This window comes from Spermophilus citellus (genome assembly GCF_964194105.1).
Source record: "Spermophilus citellus genome assembly, chromosome: 10".
In the NCBI taxonomy this organism is placed as follows: domain Eukaryota; kingdom Metazoa; phylum Chordata; class Mammalia; order Rodentia; family Sciuridae; genus Spermophilus; species Spermophilus citellus.
Genome location: NC_138197.1, coordinates 131,536,903 through 131,559,497, shown reverse-complemented (window position 1 = coordinate 131,559,497; position 22,595 = coordinate 131,536,903). Strand labels below are relative to the sequence as shown.

Here is a 22,595-nt window from a genome sequence, read left to right as displayed (position 1 = left end):
CAAAAGCATCAAGTATGTGTGGTGAAACAGCTTTTTCAAGAGAAAGCAACTCAGAACTCGGAGAGAATAGGAAGTCCTAAACTGTAAGGGTCCGGCGAAGCGTCGGAGAAAGAGACCACACGAGACTAGCTCCATGCAATGGCAAGGGGGATTTATTGGGGATCCGTTCCAGCGCGCTGGGGCTCCGTGCTCACTCAAGAAGGGAGAGCAGCCCAGAGCCCAGAGCAGAGGTCAAGCAGAGCTTAAGTACACTTTTTGGAGAGGGCGGCGGGCTTTGCATACATCAGAACAAATCATCATGAGGCGCGGGGAAATTGAACAACAATTCTGCTACGTGATTAGTCCATTCATTGGCGGGAACAATCTGGGCAGGGGTGATTGGTCACTTCCAAGTGGGGCACACATTCAAACTGATTGGTCCTGGGGCCTATGTACGTGCCATGTTACCTGGAGCCCTTAGCTATTAAACAACCAGGGAATCAATGGAGATATTTACTGAGCAGTTCCCGCATTATCCTAACAACTTACAGGTTCCGGGGATAGCAGAGGAATTGTAACAATAGACTTTTACCTTGTAGCCCAGGCCTTATAATCTAGAAGCTTTACAATGCCCTAGTCTTTTACACTTTAACTCAGACTTTTGCAGCTTAGAATCAGCTTAGAAATTTTACCTTTATAAAACCACATTGAGTTCTTGACAGAAATTTTTGCTGATATTCTATTTTTTTTAAAGAGACAGTGAGAGAGGAGAGAGAGAGAGAGAGAGAGAGAGAGAATTTTAATATTTATTTTTTAGTTCTCGGCGGACACAACATCTTTGTTGGTATGTGGTGCTGAGGATCGAACCCAGGCCGCACGCATGCCAGGCGAGCGCGCTACCGCTTGAGCCACATCCCCAACCCAATATTTTATTAATAAGAAAAATCTTGGTGATGGTCTTTGGAGAAGCTTAATAGAGATTCTTGGTGGGGAGGGGGCACCATTACATTTTGAGGCAGGATCTCCCTAAATTGCCCAGGCTGGCTTCAAATGTGCAATCCTGCTGCAGCAGCCTCCTGCGTTGCTCGGATTACAGGCATGAGCCACCTTGCCCAGCTGCACTGCATCTTTTTCTTACTGACCTGTGTAAGGTCTTGTTACGTTGTGTGTGGTTGGTCTCATTATGTTGCCCAGGCCGGTCTCAAGCTCCTGGGTTCAAGTAATCTTCCTGCTTCAACCTCCAGAGTTGCTGGGACTTCTGTTTGTTATGGGAAATCTGCTTGTTATCTTGGCGGCAATGAGAAGCCTTGAGAGATTTCTTTCTTTTTTTTTTAATATTTATTTTTTAGTTCTAGGTGGACACAATATCTTTATTTTGTGTTTTTTTCTTAATGTGGTGCTGAGAATCGAACCCAGTGCCTCACACTGTTATGCTCGAATTCGGGACCCCCCAAAAACACAAGAGACCAAGATCGATGTAAGCAGCAAAGAGGTATTTATTGGGAGCTAGCTCGGTCCTCCCTGCACACACACAGCAACTGGTGATGCTGAGAGGCCCGGAGCTCAGGGTTTGCAGCAGTTTTATACATTCTTTGGAGAAGGCAGGGACCCCCACATACATCATAGCATCTCTTAGCAAATCATCACACACCGCAGGAAAATCAAATAACAACTCTAAAACATGATTAGCACATTCACTGGCAGGAACAGTTGGGTAGGGGTGATTGGTTACTACAAGAGGGGGATTCATTTGAACTGATTGGTTTAAGCCAAGAGGGGTGTACGTGCTGAACTACATGGTTTCCCAACACCATAAACTACTGGGAGGGTCATCTGGCGTCCCAGGTATTTCCCTGTCTCATGCTGATTGGTGACTCTAGGGGATTGCTATGGGTCCCCACCTAGCCAGACTGAGTCAGGGACACTTGGCACCGCAGACCTCTCCTGTTATTTGTAGATAAACAACTTAGAAGGGTGGGAATGTGCCTAGGAGTGCTCTGTGGGTCTTTCCAAGGACAAAGGTCATGTCCCTTCCTTGGATAGGCTTTGCTCTGAGGTAGAGGCTGGTTTTTCAACACATGCCAGGCGAGCGCGCTACCACTTGAGCCACATCCCCTGCCCCTGGAGATTTCTTTTTCAGTGCTGGGAATTGAGCCCAGGCCTCATGGGTGCTAGGCAAGTGCCCTGCCACTGAGCTGTACACCCAGCTGGAAGATTATTTTAAAAATTAGATTTGCAGGGTAGGATTCGCACGGAGAAGAGTCCACCAGTTTCCTGTCATTTGCTCTTGGGGCTGCTGAGCTCCTGCTCCTTCTCCATATTGGCCAGAACTTTCCCTACGTTCTGCATTCCCTAGGTTTCCTCCCATAGAGCCTTCGCCTGGTGTTAGATAGCCTTTGAACGGGCCTTGTATGCTGCAGGGCCCAAGGAACTGGTAAAACGTGTTTTAACACCTTCCTACTTGCTATTCACAAGGGATTTAAAGATCTTTTCTGCACTCCTGAGAAATGGAGATCATTATTCCCATTTCTGTTGAAGAAATTGTAGTTAAGAGACTGAGATATACTCACGCAGAAACCGCTAGAATGTATCAGAACAGGGATATAAATAAACCCTGTTGATTCTCTGCTCTCATGTTGCCTCTAAAATGCCCTTTTATAGCAGAGGGATGTCTGGGAAACATGCTTTTGTTGTATAACAAATTTAATCATCTATTTTTGTGGTATTGGAGATTGGCTCCAAAGCTTCATCCTTGTTACCGCTGTTGACCGGTGACGAGCCCTTGGTCCCCTGAATGCTGAAGTACAACACCAGAGAAGCACGCGGAGGCAAGTGGAGAGTGAAAAGTGGAAGCTTTATTAAGGACAGCAGAAAAGACTTCTCCCGAGGAAGAAGGGGACCCAAGGAAGGGGGAGGGTGTCCCTTTTTTATAGCTGAGGTCTTGTTTCAGCTCTCCCACACTCACATCTTTTGTTTCCCTTTATCCTGCAGTGATAGAACGCAGGTGCAAAGGCCCAAAAGGTGGGAGGTAGGTGGGCTGGAGGAGTAATCTGGACAGGAAGGGCCTGGGGCGGCTTTTGATTAGCATTTCCATGTTTGCTGGGAGCTGCTTTATTAACAGTTCCTTAGGATGGGCTCTGAGGCCTTGGTGACATTAACATTTCAATTTCCCCCAAAGATGCTCTGTTTTCTTGGAGTTCTTTCTCAACTGTGGCCTCCATTTTCTTGCTGGACTACCTACCTATCTGTAAATCTGGCTTTATCCTCAGCACTGGATTGTGGGCCTGCACCACAGCCCCCGCCCCCACCCGGGTCATGCACTTTTATTATGAATCAAATACAAGTATTTGAGTAACCTCAATGTGCTGTGCTAAGCACATTACTTCCCACCCCCCAACAACCTTCAACCTAGTGTAAAGGTAAAATTTCTAAGCTGATTCTAAGCTGCAAGAGTCTGAGTTAAAGTGTAAAAGACTGGGCATTGTAAAGTTTCTAAATTGAAAGGCTTGGGCTAAAAAAAAAAATAATAATAGACCAGGTATTGTTAAAATTCCTCTGCTACCCCCGGAACCTGTAATCTCTGTAGTTGTCAGGACAATACCTGAACTGCCCAGTAAATATTTCCATTGATTCCCTGGTTGTTTATTAGCTAAGGGCTCCAAGTAGCTCGGCAGGTAAGCATCCAGGCTCCAAAACCAATCAGTTTAAATGTGTACCCTGCTTAGGAGTGACCAATCACCCCTGCCCAGACTGTTCCCGCCAATGAATGTACTAATCATGGCTCAGAGTTGTTGTTCAATTTTCCCGCGCCTCAAGATGATTTGTTCTGATGTATGCAAAGCCCCCCACCCTCTCCAAAAAGTGTACTTAAGCTCTGCTTGACCTCTGCTCTGGGCTCTGGGCTGCTCTCCCTTCCTGAGTGAGCCTTGAGCCCTAGCATGCTGGTTCAATAAATCCCCTTTGCCAATTGCATGGGGCTAGTCTCTTGTGGTCTCTTCCTCTGACGTTTCGCCCGTCCCTTACACTAGGTGTTATTATCATCAGTTTACACAGAAGGAAACTGAGAATCAGAGAAGTGAGGTGACTTGCCTGAATGAAGCCACACACTTGGTTTTGGGAGTTGAGATGAGATAATTCAGGTTTCAGTTTTAAATTCCCTACTGGGCCAGGCTGCTGCTGTTGCTATTCATTTATTTATTTTGCACTCAACCACTGAGACACATCCCCGGCCCTATTTTGTATTTTACTTAAAGACAGGGTCTGGCTGAGTTGCTTAGGGCCTCACTAAATTGCTGAGGCCGGCTTTGAACTTGCAATCTCTGGTCTCAGCCTCCTGAGCCCCAAGATGATAGCAGGAAACAGTTTTATTAGACTGCAACCAGGTTCAGAGGGCACAGCTTTTTTGTAATCAATCCCCTGAACCCCTAGTTTAGGTAGTTTTGGAATTTTATACCCAGCACAGAAGGGGAGGGGCTAGAAGTCCACATAAAAGCATCTTTTTCTTTTTGAAAGAGAGTTTTTTAATATTTATTTTTTAGTTATCGGCAGACACAACATCTTGTATGTGGTGCTGAGGATCGAACCCGGGCCGCAAGCATGCCAGGCGAGCGCACTACCTCTTGAGCCACATCCCCAGCCCTAAAAGCAACTTTTTCTTTCACTGTTCTGGACAAGTTACACCTGAGAAGGGGAGAGCTTCTTCTCCATTTTCTCTCCTCCCCTTCCAGCTGTTCCCATGAAGCCCAGTTGATAACTTCTTTTATCTTAGAAATGTAGACATCTCTGTGAAGCCCAGATCAAGGCCAGAGGCCTGGTTTACACATTTCTACAAACTACTACACTGGATATGTTTGTGAAAAACTAGTAACAGGGTGTCCAGCACCTCCAGTGCTGATTTCTTCCAGGCTAGCGGCCAAGTAAAATAGGGCGACATGAAAATAGGAAGTTTATCTACATTGAACTCTTTTGTGGAGACTCTTTTGCTGACAGTCCCAGAATCAGCCATGGTGAAGATTCTGGAGAAGGTCAGTTAAGACTTTTTGTGGAGGAGAGGGTGCCACTGCACTAGAGGTAGGTGCTACCCCAGCACTAATTTTCCAGGCTGGGCACCTGAATGCTGCTGGAGGTCAAGGCCATGTGGCCAGGGCTGGTCATCCTCCTCCTCTGCCTCCCACTAACTGGGCTCAGCACCCAGACCCTTCTCAGCCTCATTCCCAGGCCTCTGGGTTGCCAGAGTGCACCGAGGGGCATTTCCTGGGAGCTAAGCTCCCCACGCAGGGAGGTCAGCAGCCTTGCCTGACCCGGAAGTAGTCGCTGAGCTTGCCACTGCGTCTTCGGTTGCCAAGGCGCCGCCCCCGAAGTGAAGCGCGAGGCGGCCCAAGCGCCCAGCTGCGGCGGGAGGCGTCCTCCTGCGGGCGCCGCAGCGGGCGAGGCGGGGCCAAGGCCGCCCTTCGGCGCGCTCCCAGGTGCCAACTTCCAGGGCTGGCGGGCGCCTAGGCCGTCGCCTCTGGGCGCCGCGGTGCGGCCGGGCGCGTGTGCGCGTGCGCGGGCCTCCCCTCGCCTCTGCGGCCGGCCGGGCGCTTGGGTGCGGCTCGTCGGACCCGCGTCCTGCAGGACCGTCGCGCCAGCCGCCGCGCCGCAGGCCTCCCGAGTTCCTGCGACCTGCCTGTGCCTTCCGATTGCTGTAATTGCATCTTATTCTTGTCCCCCAGGCTGTCGTGGCCCCTGGCCGTCGCCGTCGGTCTGCAGCCGGCACCGTTCTTGCTGGCATCTTTTACAGGGAGCATTGGCAGCACTTGTGTGGAGGGGACGGGAGCCTGTCGTCCCCTTCCTGCCCGTTTTTCTGTGGGTGGGGGGACCGGACCATGACGTTTCCCGCCCTGTTCCCAGGGCGGGGCAGGGTTGGTCCTCCGCCGGGCGGGGTGGCGGGGCGTGTGGGAGTCACCTGGCTTCCAGTCCTAAGCCTTTTTGGACTTCAGGAGCAGGTTCTTTGTTTGGGAAACATTAATGGGCAGGTTACAGTGCTGGCTGGTGGCAGTTAGGAAAGCTAGGTCCTGCTGTCCCTTTGCTGTGCAGCATGACACCATCACCCAGTGGGGGCGTGGAGGGGCACGGTGACACACAGCTGTCGACACCCTGTCGGTGTGTGACCATCATTTACATCGTTATTAACTATTCAAGATGGCTCTTTTCTCCCCTTCAAAGAAAGCTTGTTGGACCGTTTTCTAATGGCTGGACCCAGGAGGGTGAAATGATTCTCAGGACTGTAAGTTCCCCTGCTTGCTCTTCTTGCACGGTTGGCTTGGCTTTGGTTACTGCCTGCTGGCAAAGTGGCTGACCTCCTGTGGTTGTAGGCTTGCAGTGCAGCAGCTGTCCCCCAGGTCCCAAGGATTCCGTTCCACCCTATCCGTACAGTGCATGCTGTAGTAATACTGTGTCCATGACTGGTTGATTCTTTTTTTTCCCCTTTACACTGGAGATGGAACTCAGGGCCACTTTACCACTGAGCCACATCTTCAGTCCTTTTAATTTTTTTATTTTGAGACAGGGGCTCACTAAGTTACTGAGGGTCTTGCCAAATTGCTTAGGCTGAACTCAAGCTGGCAATCCTCCTGCCTCGGCCTCCTGAGTTGCTAGGATCACATGTGTGTGTCACTGTGCCCAGCTTTATGGGTGATTCTTTTCTTTTTTTTTTAAACACAATGCCTTTATTTTTATGTGGTGCTGAGAATCGAACCCGGGTCCTGCCCGTGCTAGGCGAGCGCTCGACCGCTGAGCCACACTCCCAGCCCTATGGGTGATTCTTTATTGGTCTCCCTCTCTTAAGAACTAGCAGCTGCTGTAGAGTTGGACTTCACCTAATTCACGGTTTTGCACAAACAGCACTTGTTTGATCGTGTGCATAGGGAATTCATTTATTTTTGTTAATTCATCAAATGTTTATTGAGTACCTGCTGTTGCTAGACACTGTTCTGAGTGCTGGGGATTCAGTAGAAGTTAAGGCTCTCATGACGGTGATGTGTCTGTTGAAGAAGGATGATCACCAAATACCTGAAAAATAGACCGATTAACTTCCAATTTGTGCATGTATAGAATCACCCAACAGCTCAGGACAGATTCTTGTCCTAAAGAGTCAATCAGCATATCATTGTGTGACACTCACAGATCTGTCTTCCTTCATTTCTTCCTTCTGTCTGTGCTTTGGATGGAACCCATGGCCTGGCACATAATAGACAAGCACTCCACTGCAGAGCTACACACCCAACCCTAAGAACCTGTTTCTAAAAAGTGATGCCAGTCCTTGAGCCATGCCTTGAGTAGCTCTGGACTAAGCTAAGCTATGGAGAAAGTACAGTCCCACTTATCCATGGTTTTAATACGTGTGTTTAGTTGTGGTCTGAAAATATCAAAATAGAAAATTCCAGAATAAACAACTTGTAAGTTCTAAATTATATGCTGTTTTGATTATTGTGATGAAATCTGTCACACTTTGTTCAATGTATCCATCCTGTATATGTTACCTGCTCGGTAGTTACTTGGTATCCATCTTGGTTATCAGGTTAACTTTTTTTTTTTTTTAATGGGGGGGGCTCTCACTATGTTGCCCAGGTTGGCATCTCATTCCTGGGCTCAAGCAATCCTCCTGCCTCAGCCTCCCAAGTATCTGGCTACAGGCGTGAGCCACTGCACCCAGTTGTTAGTGATTCTTGAGGTATTGCAATGCTTGTTTCAAGTCACCCTTATTTTACTTAATAATGGTCTCAAAGTACCAGAATGGTGATGCTGGCTGTTTAGATACGCCAAAGGAAAGCTATGGGTGCGTCCTACAAGTGAAGAGGTGAAACTTCATCCAGGTATATGTGTATAGGAAAAAACACTATAGAGTTTGGTACTGTGTTTGGTTTCAGGTGTCCACTGGGTGTCTTGAAATGGTCCACTGTGACTACTGTCAAGTGACAATGTGGTAGTTTTGGATGGATACAGATTGGGTGGTCAGGGAAGGCCACTCGTGAGAGGTGCCCTTTGGGAAGGGGCAGCTCTAAGGGACGAGCGAAGCCTTCAGACAGGATGCCATGTGGTGGGTGTAGGAGTGGAAGAGCAGCCAGGGGCTTTAGAGGGGCCACTGGGAGACGGGCCTGAGAAAGGACGGGCCGGGGTGGTGCTCAGCGGCCTTGTGGGTTGCAGTGGTGACCGCGGTCTCCTGGCCACGGTGGGGCTTTGTTGGTGACTTGCTAAAGCACTTTGCATCACGGGGCGTAAGCATGTTCTGTGTGTCTCATCTCCCTGGGTCTGGAATGACCCAGTTGGCTTTTTGTCTTGGTGACAGACCTGGCACCCACTCAGTGCTTAGCAGGTGGATGAAAAGCTGGACTGCAGTAGCCCTGAGCCCAGGCCACCTCAGGAACCCTGTGCTACACCTAGGAAGACCTACCTCCTCGTGGGCCCAGGAGGGCACCCTCGTCGTCTTCCGAAAGTAACCAGTAGCTCTTTGGTTCCCAGGTGGCTCTGTGGTTGGCACAGCTCAGGTGGTGGCAGCCCCAGCCACATTCTTGAACTGGGTCCGCCTGCAGGTCAGGGCGCCACTTCCTTTTCCTTGGTCAGGTTTTCATGGTGTTGGCTGGGAGGGTCTCCCGCAGGCTTCGGATTCAGATGCTGAATCCCTGGGAACAAGTGGACGCCGAGCGGGTCAAGTTCATGATGCAGTGCCTCTGCCCTCTTCCTTCTACCCAGCAATTGGAGAAAGTGATAGTGAAACAATCTAATAGCAGTTTTTTATTTACTCTTCTAAGGAAAAGGACTTCGTATTTCTAAGTGGGGAAGGAGCCAACCTCCTGCAGTGTGGTGACGGCTGGTGGCTTCATTTGTCTGTTCTGCAGGAAGTTTCTGAACCCTTTACTGTGCCTGGCCTTGTCTGGGTGCTGATGTGCAGAGATGCCCTACAGGGGTCTGACTGGGGAGGGACATGTAACTAAAGTCACCATGGATATGGGGGTGGGGGACAGAGTCCATGCAGCCCCTATTTCACTTTTTACTCTCTTGCTGTAGTCTGTGCTGATGCTGAAACAAAATACCCGAGACCAGATAATTTATAAAAAATAGAAGTTTAGGGCTGGGGGTGTATCAGTGGTAAAGCATATGCTTAGCATGTACAGGGCCTGGGTTCCAGCCCCAGTACTCAGAAAACACATTTGTTTGGCTTAGGATTCTGGGTCAGGATCAGGACATCTGGCCAGGACTGTGTGTTGTGTCATAACGTGGCGGAGGGCTTCACACAGCAAGACGGCAAACTTGCTGGCTCCAGTCTCTTCTTGTAAAGCCACTGATGCCATCTTGGGAACTGTACCCTGGCGACCTCACATGTTCCTATTTACGTCCAAGACCCCTCCTCCAGATAGCATATGGGTTGGGGGTCAGGTTCCAATGCAGGCTCCTGAGGGGACCTCCCGGCCACAGCGGTTCCAGCTCCTTCCTCTGCCCTCGGCCGCCAGGCCCTGATGGTCTGCCGGCGGCGTCTCTGGGCCACCTTGACCCCGGCGAGGAGGCCGGAGCGGCTCTGGTGCTCCCTCGGTGAACAGGACCCGTGCCCTGGATGTCCCCGGCTGGCGGGGCTTTGCGTTGTTCATACCTTGCTTGGCCGTCCGGGCTTCCGTGCCGCCGCGGCTGGACGTTTCACCCAGGGTCCACTCTGTTCTAGGTGAAGCCAGCGGCCAGAGTCAGTGAAGCCGAGAAGCTGGGTGACCCAGTGGCTCCTGAGGGACCTATGGTAGGTGTGGCCTGACCTGTTCTCTGCAGGGACTGTCCACCTGGTGGGGCAGGGGTGGGAGGGGCGGGGCCCTGGGGCTGAGGCAGCCCTGGCCTGGGGGCTCCGCTTCCTGTTGAGCAAAGTGAGGCTGGGAACTCCCCCTTGTGGGTTTGGGGACCGGGACCTGCCCAGGCTGTCAGCAGGCAGCTCTGTCATCTCCAGGTGCGAGACCGTGACCGGAGGAAGGCCGTCCGTGAGACTTTGTTTTGGGTTTTTTTAGTATTTCTTGGTTGTCAGTGGACCTTTATTTTACTTATTTATATGTGGTGCTGAGAATGGAACCCCAGGCTCACACGGGCTAGGGAAGTGCGAGGGGAAGTGAGCTACAACTCCAGCCCGAGACTTTGGTTTTGTACTGGGAATCTAACCTAGGGCCACTTTGCTCCTGAGCTGCGTTTCCAGTCTTGCTAAACTGCTGAGGCTGGCCTCCAACTTCCCATCCTCTTGTCCCAGCCTCCCAAGTTGCTGGGATCACACATGTGCACCCCGTGCCTGACAGAGACTGGGTTTCAGTCCTGCCCTGTGACTGAGGCGGGGGTACTGACGGCCTGGGTGTGGTAGGGCTGGGGAGTGAGTCCCATAGTCAGAGGATTCGCCAGGGTCAGGGCTGTGGGGCAGACTTCAAATAGTGAAGTGTAGAATTTCCTCGGTCACTGGCATTGACATGTCCCTGAGGCGCGGGGACAGGCCACAGCTAGCAGGGATTTGGCTCTTATGGCGCTCTGCCGTCTTCAGCGCAGTGACTGCCTACACTCTTTGTGTATCATGACCAAACACCAGTGGTGGCCGTCCATAGGGCACCTTGCTCTGCAGAAAGCAGCAACTGGCCATCAGCATCACCTTGCCGGAGGCCACGTGCGTGGAGGGCCACAGTGGGCCGTGTGAAGGGCAGGGTCGTCCTGGGTCTGAATCAGGCCCCCGCGGCTCCCTGGGTCTGGTTCCCCTGCAGGCTCCTAACCTCTGGCCTTCAGCCTCCTGTGCTGACCATCTAGAGGGGGTTTGTTTGTTTGCAGAGCTAAGGATTGGACCCAGGCCTGGAGCATGGTAGGCAAGCATTCTACCACTGAGCCACGTCCCCAGCCATTTTTATTTTTGTTTTGAGACAGGGGCTCGCTAAGTCGCTGAGGCTGGCCTGGAACTTGTGAACCTTCTGCCTCGGCCTCCCAAATTGCTGGGATTATAGCCACTGTACCCAGCTGATATTGAGTATTTCTCGAGTGCCTTCCTGTGCCAGGTATTATTCTTGGTGCTTTTGTAGGTTCATTTATTCAGCTCTTGCTATAGCCTCAGGACATGGGTAGATACTGTTCTTCTTTTTTTTTTTTAACTACATTCTTTTTTTTTTTTTTTTTTAAAGAGAGAGGAGAGAGAGAGAGAGAGAAAGAATTTTTAATATTTATTTTTTAGTTCTCGGCGGACACAACATCTTTGTTTGTATGTGGTGCTGAGGATCGAACCCGGGCCGCACGCAGGCCAGGCGAGCGCGCTACCGCTTGAGCCACATCCCCAGCCCTGATACTGTTCTTATCCATTTTACAAATGAGGAAATAAAAGTTCAGAGAGGTTAAGTCATATGCTCAGGGTCACACAGCCAGTGAGTGGTGGCGCTGGGCCTCACATCCCAGCTGCACAGTCCAGAATCCCACCACAGTGCCCCCTCCCTGACCCTACCATCCTGGCCAGAGGATGGGCAGCCATTGTGTCAGTGCCCATCTCTTCTGCCCCATCGTCACTTGGCCTGGAGTGGAGCAGGTGCTGCTCATGAAGCCTGGTGGCTCCTGGAGGCCTGACTTGCCTGCTCTGCACTAGTCCTCTTCACATGAAGCCCTATGTGCAGGTGCAGAGAGCAGGCTTCTCTGGGGAGCTGGTGGGAGCCTGGCACTCCGCGCAGCTTGAGCGCGTCAAGTCACTTTTTGAAGGAGGAAGCTGAGGCCTGGAGCCATCAGAGGCCTCGCTCAGCCGCACGGTGAAGCTGATGGCCAGTCAGTCTGTCTGAACCGAGTCCCTGTCGTGAGCCAGGCATGGAGCGGCCCGAGCGGTGTTGAGGAGAGTCAGCTCCTGACCTGCAGGGGGCAGCAGTCGCAGAACAGATCTGCGGGGTGCTGCCCGGGTGCCTGGCTGGGAGGCTCTACAGAGGGAGTGACCCATCTGTGCTGGCGGATGAGTGGGAGGGGGCAGCTGGGCAGGGGGCAAGGGGACGAGAGAGTGGGCAGAGAAGACCAGTGTGGCAGCTGGGCACAGTAGCCACAGCGACTCAGGAGGCGGAGGCAGGAATATTTGACTTAGCAAGATCCTGTTTCAAAATCAAAATGAAAAAGGGCTGGGGAGCCAGACACTGTGGTGCACCCCTGCAATCCCAGGGCTCAGGAGGCCGAGGCAGGAGGATCGTGAGTTCAGACAGCCTTAGCAAAAGTAAGGCCCTAAGCCACTCAGTGAGACCCTAACCACTCAGTGAGACCTTAAGCAGCTCAGTGAGACCCTTCTCTAAATAAAATATGAAACAGGCTGGGGACGTGGCTCGGTGGTCCACTGTCCCTGAGTTCAATCCCCAGTCCCCCCCTCTATACAACAAGGAGAAAGGGCTGGGGACGTGGCTCAGTGGTAAAGCACTGGGTTCAGCCCCCAGTACTGCCTGCCCCCCCTTCCAAAACTGAAAACAAAACAAAAACCCTAAAAGCAAAGTCAAGAAATCAGTGCGACAAGGACAGGGAGGGGAAGGACAGTGGCCCAGATGTACCTGGAGGAGCAGGTAAGAGCCTGGGGTCTGTGTTTCAAGTACACTGGAGGCCACTGGTCATTCGCTCGCAGTGGGGTGGTCAGATACCCCGGAAGGTCACTGCGGTTGTTGAGGGTGACTGGAGGGGGCAGGGCCTTGGGGGGAGATTGGTGCTGGGTGGGCGCCCTCCACTCCCCTCAGGAGTCAGCTCGCGGTGCCCTCCTGAGGCCAGTCTCCCCCGCCTGGGCAGGGCTGCCCTCCTCCTGCCCGCCAGCCCCTCGCGCCTCTGCTTTGGTTCTTGTTTGGGTGCCGTTGGTTCTGGGGTCACCATTACCGCCCACCAGGCCAGGGCCCTGCCTCCTGTGCTGGCCTCAGGACTCAGGGCTTCTCGGACAGCATCCCTGCCGCTCACCTAGATGGCAGAAGTCCCCTTCCCCTGCTGTGACACCAGAATGTCCCCAGACATTGCCTGGGGCGGGATTGCCCTTGGCTAGAGACCACTGCGGGCAGAGGCGCTGGGGTGGGGCAGGAGCTGCCTTGGGTGTTGGAGGAGCCCCTGATCTGAAGGAGGTTGCTGGCGAAGGTTCAGAGCCCTGAGGACTTGGTCTCTTCCAGGATTATGGCAGGAAAAGTGAAATGGGTCACTGATATCGAGAAGTCGGTGCTGATCAATAACTTCGAGAAGAGAGGATGGGTCCAAGTGACCGAGAATGAGGACTGGAACTTTTACTGGTGAGTACAGCCAGCTGGATTTGGGGTCTCTGGAGTCTGCCTCTGAGGTGACCCCTACTTCCCGGCAGAGAGTGGCCCTGGGAAGGACCGTGTTTCCAGAGCCTCGGCCCGAGCACAGGGCGGGGGTGGGGGGGTGTTGGGAGTGGGGGCAGGCGTTCAGCATCTGGGCGGGGAGGAGGAGCCCAGCTCCCACCTCCCCACACGCACTGGCCACAGTTGGTGCCCAGGACGGGGCGGGTGCCTTGGAGGAGGTTGGTCCCTCCTTGGCCTCCCTCTGGTGCCCTGCAGGGCTCGAGCTGGGTCATCAGCCCTGGCAGACCACAGTGGAGCAGGATTCCGCTAGGAGAAGAGAAGCCACGTGTGGGCGTTGGCTCCAGTGGCCAGGGTCCTGTAGATGTCCCTCCCTGCTTGTTGAATAGGTCCCATGTCCTCCTCCGCCCTCCTTCCTCTTGTTCCTCCTGTGGTGGCCACGGTGGGGGCCTGGTCTGCTCCTCCCTCAGGGTTGACCATCATCTCTGAATGGGCCTCCTGACCAGGGGTCAGCCTCCACCCTCTGACAGCGTCACACACCAGAATGCAAACCAGGTCACGCACTCTGCCCTCCCGGTCACTTGCAGCTGCCCAGAGCAGTGCAGTGATTCTCGGAGGAGTGGGCCCGGGTGGGCGAGCAGGGGTCTCACCCCACACCTGTCCCCGCCTCAGACTCGCTGGCCCAGTGCTGACCTGAGAGATGGTCCTCCCTCCCTCAGCCACTGTCCTTCTCCCCGCTGCCCCAGCTCCTCACTGTCCCCCTGCCGTGACCTTGCTCACCCGCGCTGTGCCCCCCCACCCCCGTGCACACGCGTGCGCACACACACCTGGCGAACCTCAGCCCATCGTTCACAGGTGCCCATCCAGACTCTGGAACCCGATTCTCCCTCTGTTCATACCTCACTCTGCCTCTCTGTTTGTGGCCACCCTCTGTGTGTGGCCGGTGGCCAGAGCTTGGTGTCTCTTCAGATCCGGTTGTTGGAGGTTTCAGAGTCTCTGTAAAATAGGAGCTTGGGGTGGTCTGGCCTGAGGTGGGCGCTCATGAGCGAGTCCACACGCTGCCCCTGAGCCCGGCTTTGCCTCTCCGAGGCTCACAGTTTGCCTAATCTGGTGGCAGGACTGCGGGTGTCCTGGGATTGGTGTCCCCACCTGTGCCCTCTTTACATGGTTCTGAGACCCTTTAGAGAGCGAGGATCCTGCCTGGCTGTGCCAGAGTCCCCAGAGGCGGGCAGGGGCCTGGGCTCCGAGCGGGCCCACGGTCAGCTTCCGTATCCAGAGTCAGTGAGTGATGGCTGGGCATTGCCCGTTACCTGGTTACCTGCACGACCAGTCACAGCCAGATTTCGTCCAGGAATGTGGAGTGCCGACTGGGGAGCGCTCCCGGGGTGCTTCGGCACCTGGGTTCACTCTGCCAGGTAAAGTGCATAACCGTCTGCCCCGTGGACCCTCAGGTTCCGCCTCTGCAGACTCAACTAACCCTGCGTCAAAATATTTGGAAAAGAAAATTGCAGCAGTACCAAACATTCACTTTTTCTTCTTATAATTATTCCCTAAATGATAGAGTATAACTGTGTACACGGCGTTGCCTTCGCATGAGCATTGGAAGGGATCTAGAGGTGATTTAAAGTGGGGGGTGCAAAGGCCCTGTGCAAACATAGCACCCTTTTTTCTGAGGGACCTGAGCTCCCTCATAAGTCTTGGAACAGCTCCCTGCAGATGCCGAGGGGCAGCTCTAATCCTCCAGAGCCTTGTTTAATAGGTGCTCCAAAAGGAACGACTGAGTTGGACAGTGACTTGTAACTTTCCGTTCCAAGTGTGTTGCCCTGGGCCGCCCAGCGCTCTCTGAATTCACCCGCGGCTCTCACCGGGTCATGGGTGCTCGAGTGCCTCCTTCTCCATGTGGAATAGAAACATTCCGCTGGGGTCTCCCTATGCTGCCCAGGCTGGCCCCCAACTCCTGCGCTCACGTCAGCCTTCCGCATCAGCGCTGGGCTAGTAGACCACAGGTGTGATGCCACCTGGGGCTTCCAGCTGTTCCTAACACAGGAGGCACAAGAGAGGCCCAGCCAGAGACGCAGGGGGGAGCTGCAGCCATTGGTTTAACTTTATCTTTTTTAAAATTTTTTAGTTGTAGATGAGCACACAGTGTCTTTATCTATTTTTGTGTGGTGCCTCACACATGCGAGACAAGCGCTCTGCCCCTGAGCCCCAGCCCAGCCCTCACTTGACCTTTACTCCTGGGTGCTAACAGCAGGTTCGGAGTCGGTCAGGGTCACAGTGGAACCACTCCGTTCAACAGCGTGGGAAAGGTCCAGTACTTCAGCTGACTGGTTATGGCTCAGGCGCTAAACCAACAGTTATAGTGCGGTTTGGAAGCTTCTCTAACGATCAGTAAGGCAAGCGTAGTAAGGACTGTCACTGGGGCTGGGAGGACAGCCCGTGTGCCTGCGGAAAGCTGCCGGGTGACCTCAGTCCGAGTGCTCAGCCGGGCCCTGCCCTGGTTCCTGACTAAGAGGCCAGTGGAATGGCCCTTGGCCTAAGTCACTTTGGGTGAAAGGCCCCGCGGTGGCCGGGCCCCAGGGAGCTGCTGGCCGCACACTTGGAGGGGTGCGGGGCCCAGCTGTGATCTTGAAGACTGGCCAGTGAAGGGAACAGGTCTCGCAGGATTTCCTCTGCTGAATGAGCTGCTCTTAGAGTACCTGCTGTGGATGAGGGGATCTTGCAGAACTGTTGCTGCTGCTAATGACGGAGCAGGGGGAGGTAGAGGACAGCCACGGGAAGAGAACTGTGGTTTCTCATCGTAGTCTTTATGTTCAGCTGATAATGTTTTCAACATATTGGATTAAATAAGATGTATGAGGACAGTTTTTTCTCACCTGTTTTTTCTGGGGAGGTAGTGGGGATTGAACTCAGGGGCACTCAACCACTGAGCCATGTCCCAGCCCTTTTTTTTTTTTAAACATTTTTTTTTAAAGAGAGAGAATTTTTAATATTTATTTTTTAGTTTTTGGCAGACACAACATCTTTGTTGGTATGTGGTGCTGAGGATCGAACTCGGGCCGCACGCATGCCAGGCGAGCACGCTACTACTTGAGCCACATCCCCAGCCCTGTCCCAGCCCTTTTTGTTTTTTTTTTTTTTTTTTTTTAAAGAGAGAGGAGAGAGAGAGAGAGAGAATGTTTTAATATTTATTTTTTAGTTCTCGGCAGACACAACATCTTTGTTTGTATGTGGTGCTGAGGATCGAACCCAGGCCGCACGCATGCCAGGCGAGCGCGCTACCGCTTGAGCCACATCCCCAGCCCCCTTTTTGTATTTTATTTAGAGACAGGGTCTTGCTGAGTTGCTTAGCGCCTCACTAAGTTGCTGAGGCTGGCTTTGAACTTGCGGTCCTCCTGCCTCAGCCTCCTGAGCCGCGGGGATCACAGGCATGGCCACTGTGCCCAGCTCTTGTAACATTTTTTAAAACTTGCCTGTTAGTTTAGTTGTGCAAGAGACAGAGCCAGGGCCTGGTGCGTGCAGACGACCCCTGAGCTACACCCCCAGCCCCCACCTTACCAGAGGATTCGTGGTTCCACACGTGGCTCATTCCATGTCTGCTGGACAGTGGGGACAGTGCTGGCCGGTGGGGCTTGCCCATCACTGACATCCCAGAAGGAGACCCCAAGCCGCACGTTTCTGCTGACCGTGTACACGCCACGTGGGAGGCAGCCCGGCCAAAAGGTCTGCTCATCAGCCCTCGAGGCTGGCTGGCAGCTCCTCGGAGGTCAGGGGCGGGGACAAGTGAATGAGGAGCCTGGGTGAATCCCGCAGGACAAGGACCGATGTCCTCGACAAAGGAGTTGCATGGAAGAGAAAGAGAAAGAAGGAGGAGAGAGGACAAGGACTAGAAGAGAAGTAAGAGCCCAGGCTGGTGGCCAGGCCGTGTCCCAGTCACTTGGGAGGCTGAGGCAGGAGGACCACAAGTTCAAGGCCAGCATGGGCAACTTAGTGAGGCTCTGTGTCAAAAAAAAAAAAAAAAAAAAAGGCAGGGGGTGGGTTGTTGCTCTGTGGTGGAGCCTGGCACGTGCAAGGCCTTGGGTTCATCCCCAGCACCATAGGGATGGTGATAAAGTGTGAAGCATCTCTTTCTACCATCGCCCCTTCCTCTGTGAGCCTTCCAAGAGTATGATGTGCTAACTCAGGGCCCTCAGATAACCCTGTGATTTCATTTTTTAATTTTTGGTAGTGGGGATTAAAACTGGTGGTGCTTAGAGATAGGGTCTCCCTGAGCTGCTTAGGGCTTCACTAAGTTGCTGAGGCTGGTTTTGAACTTGTGATCCTCCTGCCTCAGCCTCCTGAGCTGCGGGGATGACAGGTGTGTGTCACTGTGCCTGACCAACCCCTGTGATTTCGCCTGTAAAGGTCAATGATCTTTCTGAATTGGGGTGCAGATCTGTGTGAGTGAGGTTCCCTAGAGTCTGAAAGGGGTCAAACTGCACTTGTTGGCAATGTTGTCACTGTTCAGTGAACATTTATTAGGCTCCTACCTCGGCAGAATCAAAGCAGCTCCTGCCTCACAGTCAGGTCCCGTCCAGTGCCTGGACACTGGGGCACAAGGGGTGGCGGCCAGGGCTCCGCGGGGCTGTGGGGGACTGGCGGCCTTAGCCCTCTGAGCTCTGTTTCAGGATGAGCGTGCAGACCATCCGGAATGTGTTCAGCGTGGAGACCGGGTACCGGCTCTCGGACGACCAGATCGTCAACCACTTCCCCAACCACTATGAGCTCACCCGCAAGGATCTGATGGTGAAGAACATCAAGAGATACCGGAAGGAGCTGGAGAAGGACGGGAGCCCCCTGGCCGAGAAGGACGAGAACGGGAAATACCTCTACCTGGGTGGGCACCTTCCGCTGGCTGCTGGTTGTCAGTAGCTGAGTTTCTCATCGGGAGGGACCCTGAGTTGGGGGTGCTGGCTCAACTGGGAGAAGGTGTAGGTGCAGGTCTGTGGCTCCTCTGTCCCCTCGGTGTCTGGCGGGTGGGTTGGGCCACGGATGGCTGGAGGGTGTGCTCGGTGCCCATGCACAGGAGACACCTGCCTACCTGCTAGGGTGGGCCCCGCTCCTCCAGCCGCAGGAGGACGCTGTGTCCCTGCCCCACCTGGTGATGGAGGCGGCTGCGGGATGGTCAACTGTCCCTTCGCATCCCGGGCCGCGGTTTCCTCATCTGCCGAGTGGGGGTGCGAGCTGTAAAGTCGGGACACTCGGGGCCCAGTGAGGGGAACTGGGCCTGCACAGGACTCCAGTGGCCGAGTCCTCGTCGTGTGAGGCCCCGGTGGTGGGGACCGGGTGGGGACGGGGGATGACAAGTGCTAGAGACAATGGCTTCCCGTTTCGGGCCCGTGGGCTGCCACTCACGGCGCTGGGCTTCCCCTTCCAGACTTCGTGCCCGTCACCTTCATGCTGCCCGCGGACTACAACCTGTTCGTGGAGGAGTTCCGGAAGAGCCCGTCCAGCACCTGGATCATGAAGCCTTGCGGCAAAGCCCAGGGCAAGGGCATCTTCCTCATCAACAAGCTCTCGCAGATCAAGAAGTGGTCCCGGGACAGCAAGACTTCCACGTGCGTGCACGGCGCCCCATCGCGGGCTGGGTTCTAGTTAGCGCTGGCATCCTCAGTCCCTGGGCCGCGAGCGGGCTGACCCTTGCCTGCTTTCCAGCTGCGTGTCACTTGTGGTGTGGTGACTTAGCAGGGCCTGTGGCTGTGATAGTGTCAACCAGACTCTCCCTGGGGTGACTGGTCCCAGGCTGGTGGGAGGCCTGCCGGGGCACAGGAGCCAGGCGTCGAGGCTGGCGCCTCAGACCTCGGGTTTGAATCCCACTCTCGCTAGCTGAATGTTTTTTGCTGTTTTCTCGTTTGGTTTGGTTTGGTGCTTAGAGTCGAACTCAGGGTGCACCACCGCGGAGCCACATCCCCAGCCCTTTTTATTTTTTATTTTGAGACAAGATCTCCCTAAATTGCTGAGACTGGCCTCAAACTTGGGGTCCTCCCACCTCTGCCTCCTGGGGCATGGGATTGCAGGTGTGCCACTGTGCCCAGCAGTGCCTGCTTCTGTACCTAGTTTAAACTCGGGGCTCTAATGACACCACTGCCTTGGGAGTGGGATGAGTCACGGGTGGAGCCTGGGGCAGTGCAGCGAGTGCGTGGAGCCAGAGGCTGGCAGGGTTCTCATGTGCTGGTTGTAGGTCAAGTCCAGATTCTTCCTGGGTTGCCGGCTCCTCTCTGCCCTTGGGGTGTCCTTAGTGGCTCTCAAGTGCCCGGGGCCCCTGGAGCAAGGCCTGGTGTGATCCTTTCCCAGTGGGGTGGTATCTCACGTATCAAGAGATCCCAGGGAAGTTGGGGGGGGACTCGTGTGTAGTGCACTTAAATCTGACGGCACCTTTCTGTTCCCCAGGCCGGCTCCTCAGGGGCTCCCAGGGGCTGTGCTGCAGTCCTCCCACTGTCTCCCTGAGTCCTGTCACCTAGTGCCTCCTGATGAACCAGGATCTCTCTTTGGGAGGCAGGGGCTTGTGACCAACTGAATGTACCTTTGCTCTTTGCTGACAAGATTTCAGCCAGGGGCTGGGGATGTGGCTCAAGCGGTAGGTAGCGCGCTCGCCTGGCATGCGTGTGGCCCGGGTTCGATCCTCAGCACCACATACAAACAAAGATGTTGTGTCCGCCGAAAAACTAAAAAATAAATATCAAAAAAAAAAAAAAAGATTTCAGCCGGGCGCAGTGGCACACCCGTGTTATCCCAGAGGCTCAGAAGGCCAAGGCAGGAGGATCTCAAATTCAAAGCCAGCCTCAGCCATGGCGAGGCTCTAAGCAATTCAGTGAGACCCTGTCTCTAAATACATACAAAATAGGGCTGGGATGTGGCTCAGTGGTCGAGTGCCCCTGAGTTCAATCCCTGGTACCAGGAAAAACAAAAAACAAAGAATTTAGTACTTTCAGAGCAGTTTTGGACTCACTGCTAAGCTGAGCAGAAGACGGGGCTGGGTAGTGGCTCAGGGGTAAAGCACTTGCCTCGCACCTGTGGGGCCCTGGGTTCGGTCCTCAGCACCACATAAATAAATAAAATAAAGGTATTGTGTCAACTACAATGAGACAATTAAAAAAAACAGCTGAACAGAAGATTCAGCTTTCCATCTCCCCCCCACACACACACACAGCCCTGGGTGCTCAGCCGCTCCTGCCCCTTCCCCCAGCCTCTGGCAGCCTCTGGTCTTTGTGCTGTCCCCTTGCCTTTTCCCTAGTGCCACCTAGGAGGAATCCCGCCACATCTAGCTTTTCACCTCGGCTTCGGTTGTGAGCAACGTGCGTTAAGCTTTCTCATAAGTGCATAATAGGCATCTACGTCTTCTCCTGGCTTGATTCTTTCTTTGTCCCACTGATTAATATCCCGTTATCTGCATGGACCACAGATTATTTATCCCTCACTTGCTGAAGGACATCTTGGTTGCTTCCTGGTCTGGGGGAGTTATGAACAAGCTGCCGTAAAGGTCCAGGGTCCAAACACATGTTTGCAGGGACATGTGTTCTCAGCTCCTCTGGGGAGACGCCCAGGGGTCTGATAGGTAGACCTGTGGCAGAGTGTGTTTAGTTTCTTTAGAAAGTTCCTGATGAGCTGAATATGGTGGCACACCTAGCAATTGCAATCCTAGCAATTCAGGAGGCTGATGAAGGAGGATCACAAAGTCAAGGCCAGCCTCAGCAACTCAGCAAGACTCTATCAAAATAAAAAAAAGGGCCGGAGATGGAGCTCAGTGCTAGAGCACCCTGGGTTCAATCCCCAGTGCCAAAGCACAGCCTCCAAACCGTCTTCCAAAGCGGCTGCCCCACTTTGCACTGCCAGCCGTGAGTCCTGACCTGTTGTTCCGTGTCCTGGTGGGCACTTGGTGTGACCCTTCACAGGTGGTTTAACATGCCCTCCTGAGGTAGAGCGTCTCTTCCTGTGCGTAGTCGCCACCATGTGCCTATCTTTGCTGAGAGACCTTTAAGGTCTTGATCCATCTCTAAATGTTGATGTTATTGTTGGTTTTTAGCATTCTTTGTATTTGGAGATAAATGTCCTTTGTCAGATATGTATTTTGAGCATATTTCCTCCCAGTTTGTGCTTGTCTTTATATTTTCTTTTTTTAATTATTTATTTTTTAGCTGTAGTTGAACACAGTATCTTTAGTTTATGCATTTATTTTTATGTGGTGCTGAGGATCGAACCCAGGGCCTCACACGTGCTAGGCGAGTGCTCTACCACTGAGCCACAACCCCAGCCCATCTTTATATTTTCTTGATGATGTGTTTTACAGAAATTTTGTTTTCCAGGACTGGGGATTAAACTCGGGGCTTTAGCTAAACAAATGCTTTACCACTGAGCTGTTTCTAGCCCAGAAATTTCTAAGTCTAATGAGGCTGGGTCCATCAGTTCACTCTTTGATGGGTCGTGCCAATACCGTCTTTTACCTTCTCGGTGCGCAGGTTCGTGTCTCAGTCCACCAAGGAGGCCTATGTGATCTCGCTGTACATCAGCAACCCCTTGCTCATCGGCGGGAGGAAGTTTGACCTGCGCCTGTACGTTCTGGTGTCCACCTACCGCCCGCTGCGCTGTTACATGTAAGAGCCGGGCCTTGCCTCTTGCTGGTGTGCATCTTAGCCTGACTCGGCCTCCTGCTTAGCACCACGGTGAGGCGAGGGATTTAGTAAAACAGTGGGTGCTCAGGTGGGTGCTGGGAAAATAAGAGCCACTGGCCTCGATGCCACTGTGAGTCCCACAAACAAGAGGGCAGCTCCTTTAAACGTTAAAGCAAAAGCCATTCCTTTTAGTCCTCAGAGTCTGAGTCAGTTGAACTCCCCCCAGGTATAAGCTGGGGTTTTGCCGGTTTTGCACCGTGAAGTACACCCCGAGCACCAGCGAGCTGGACAACATGTTCGTCCACCTCACCAACGTGGCCATCCAGAAGCACGGGGTGAGTGTCCTTCTGCTCCTGCTGCGTGGGCTGCTTTCCTGTGTCCGCAGGAGAGGACAGGTGGCCCAGGGGTGGTGTGGAGGGTGCATCCTGGCCCGAGGCCCTGGCACCAGGGGATGGGGGCCAAGTGCTTGCTTGGGGGAAGACAAGAGGGGGAGGCTCTGGGAGAGAGGAGGCCACAGATGCAGGTCCCCCTTTCTAGTTCTGTGACCTTGGACAAGCACGTTCAACCTTAAGCCTTACTTAGTTTGTCCAACAATAAAAGGAAATAATAGTATTCAGGGGCTCCTCCTGCTACGATGAGGTCGTCGCGTCTCGTAGATATGTCTGACATTGGAATATAGGTTAGAAAA

General features: G+C 53.4%; 1 protein-coding gene across 4 annotated transcripts in view; it reads left to right on the top strand.

Moving 5' to 3' along the window:
* Positions 1-5,340: 5,340 nt before the first annotated feature.
* The window catches only part of TTLL1 (TTL family tubulin polyglutamylase complex subunit L1), a 28,179-nt gene continuing 10,924 nt past the window's right edge, over positions 5,341-22,595 (top strand). Inside the window, exons 1-9 of one of the 4 annotated variants that reach the window (XM_081309350.1) lie at positions 5,341-5,662; positions 6,184-6,244; positions 9,674-9,742; positions 9,944-9,974; positions 13,113-13,229; positions 17,927-18,135; positions 18,676-18,856; positions 21,755-21,889; positions 22,134-22,242. In XM_081309350.1, the coding sequence (XP_081165476.1) occupies positions 13,117-13,229; positions 17,927-18,135; positions 18,676-18,856; positions 21,755-21,889; positions 22,134-22,242 (747 nt within the window). In that variant the 5' untranslated portion in view covers positions 5,341-5,662; positions 6,184-6,244; positions 9,674-9,742; positions 9,944-9,974; positions 13,113-13,116. The remainder of the gene's footprint in view (positions 5,663-6,183; positions 6,245-9,673; positions 9,743-9,943; positions 9,975-13,112; positions 13,230-17,926; positions 18,136-18,675; positions 18,857-21,754; positions 21,890-22,133; positions 22,243-22,595) is intronic. The other 3 variants (XM_081309349.1, XM_081309351.1, XM_081309352.1) reach the window with 3 other exon arrangements.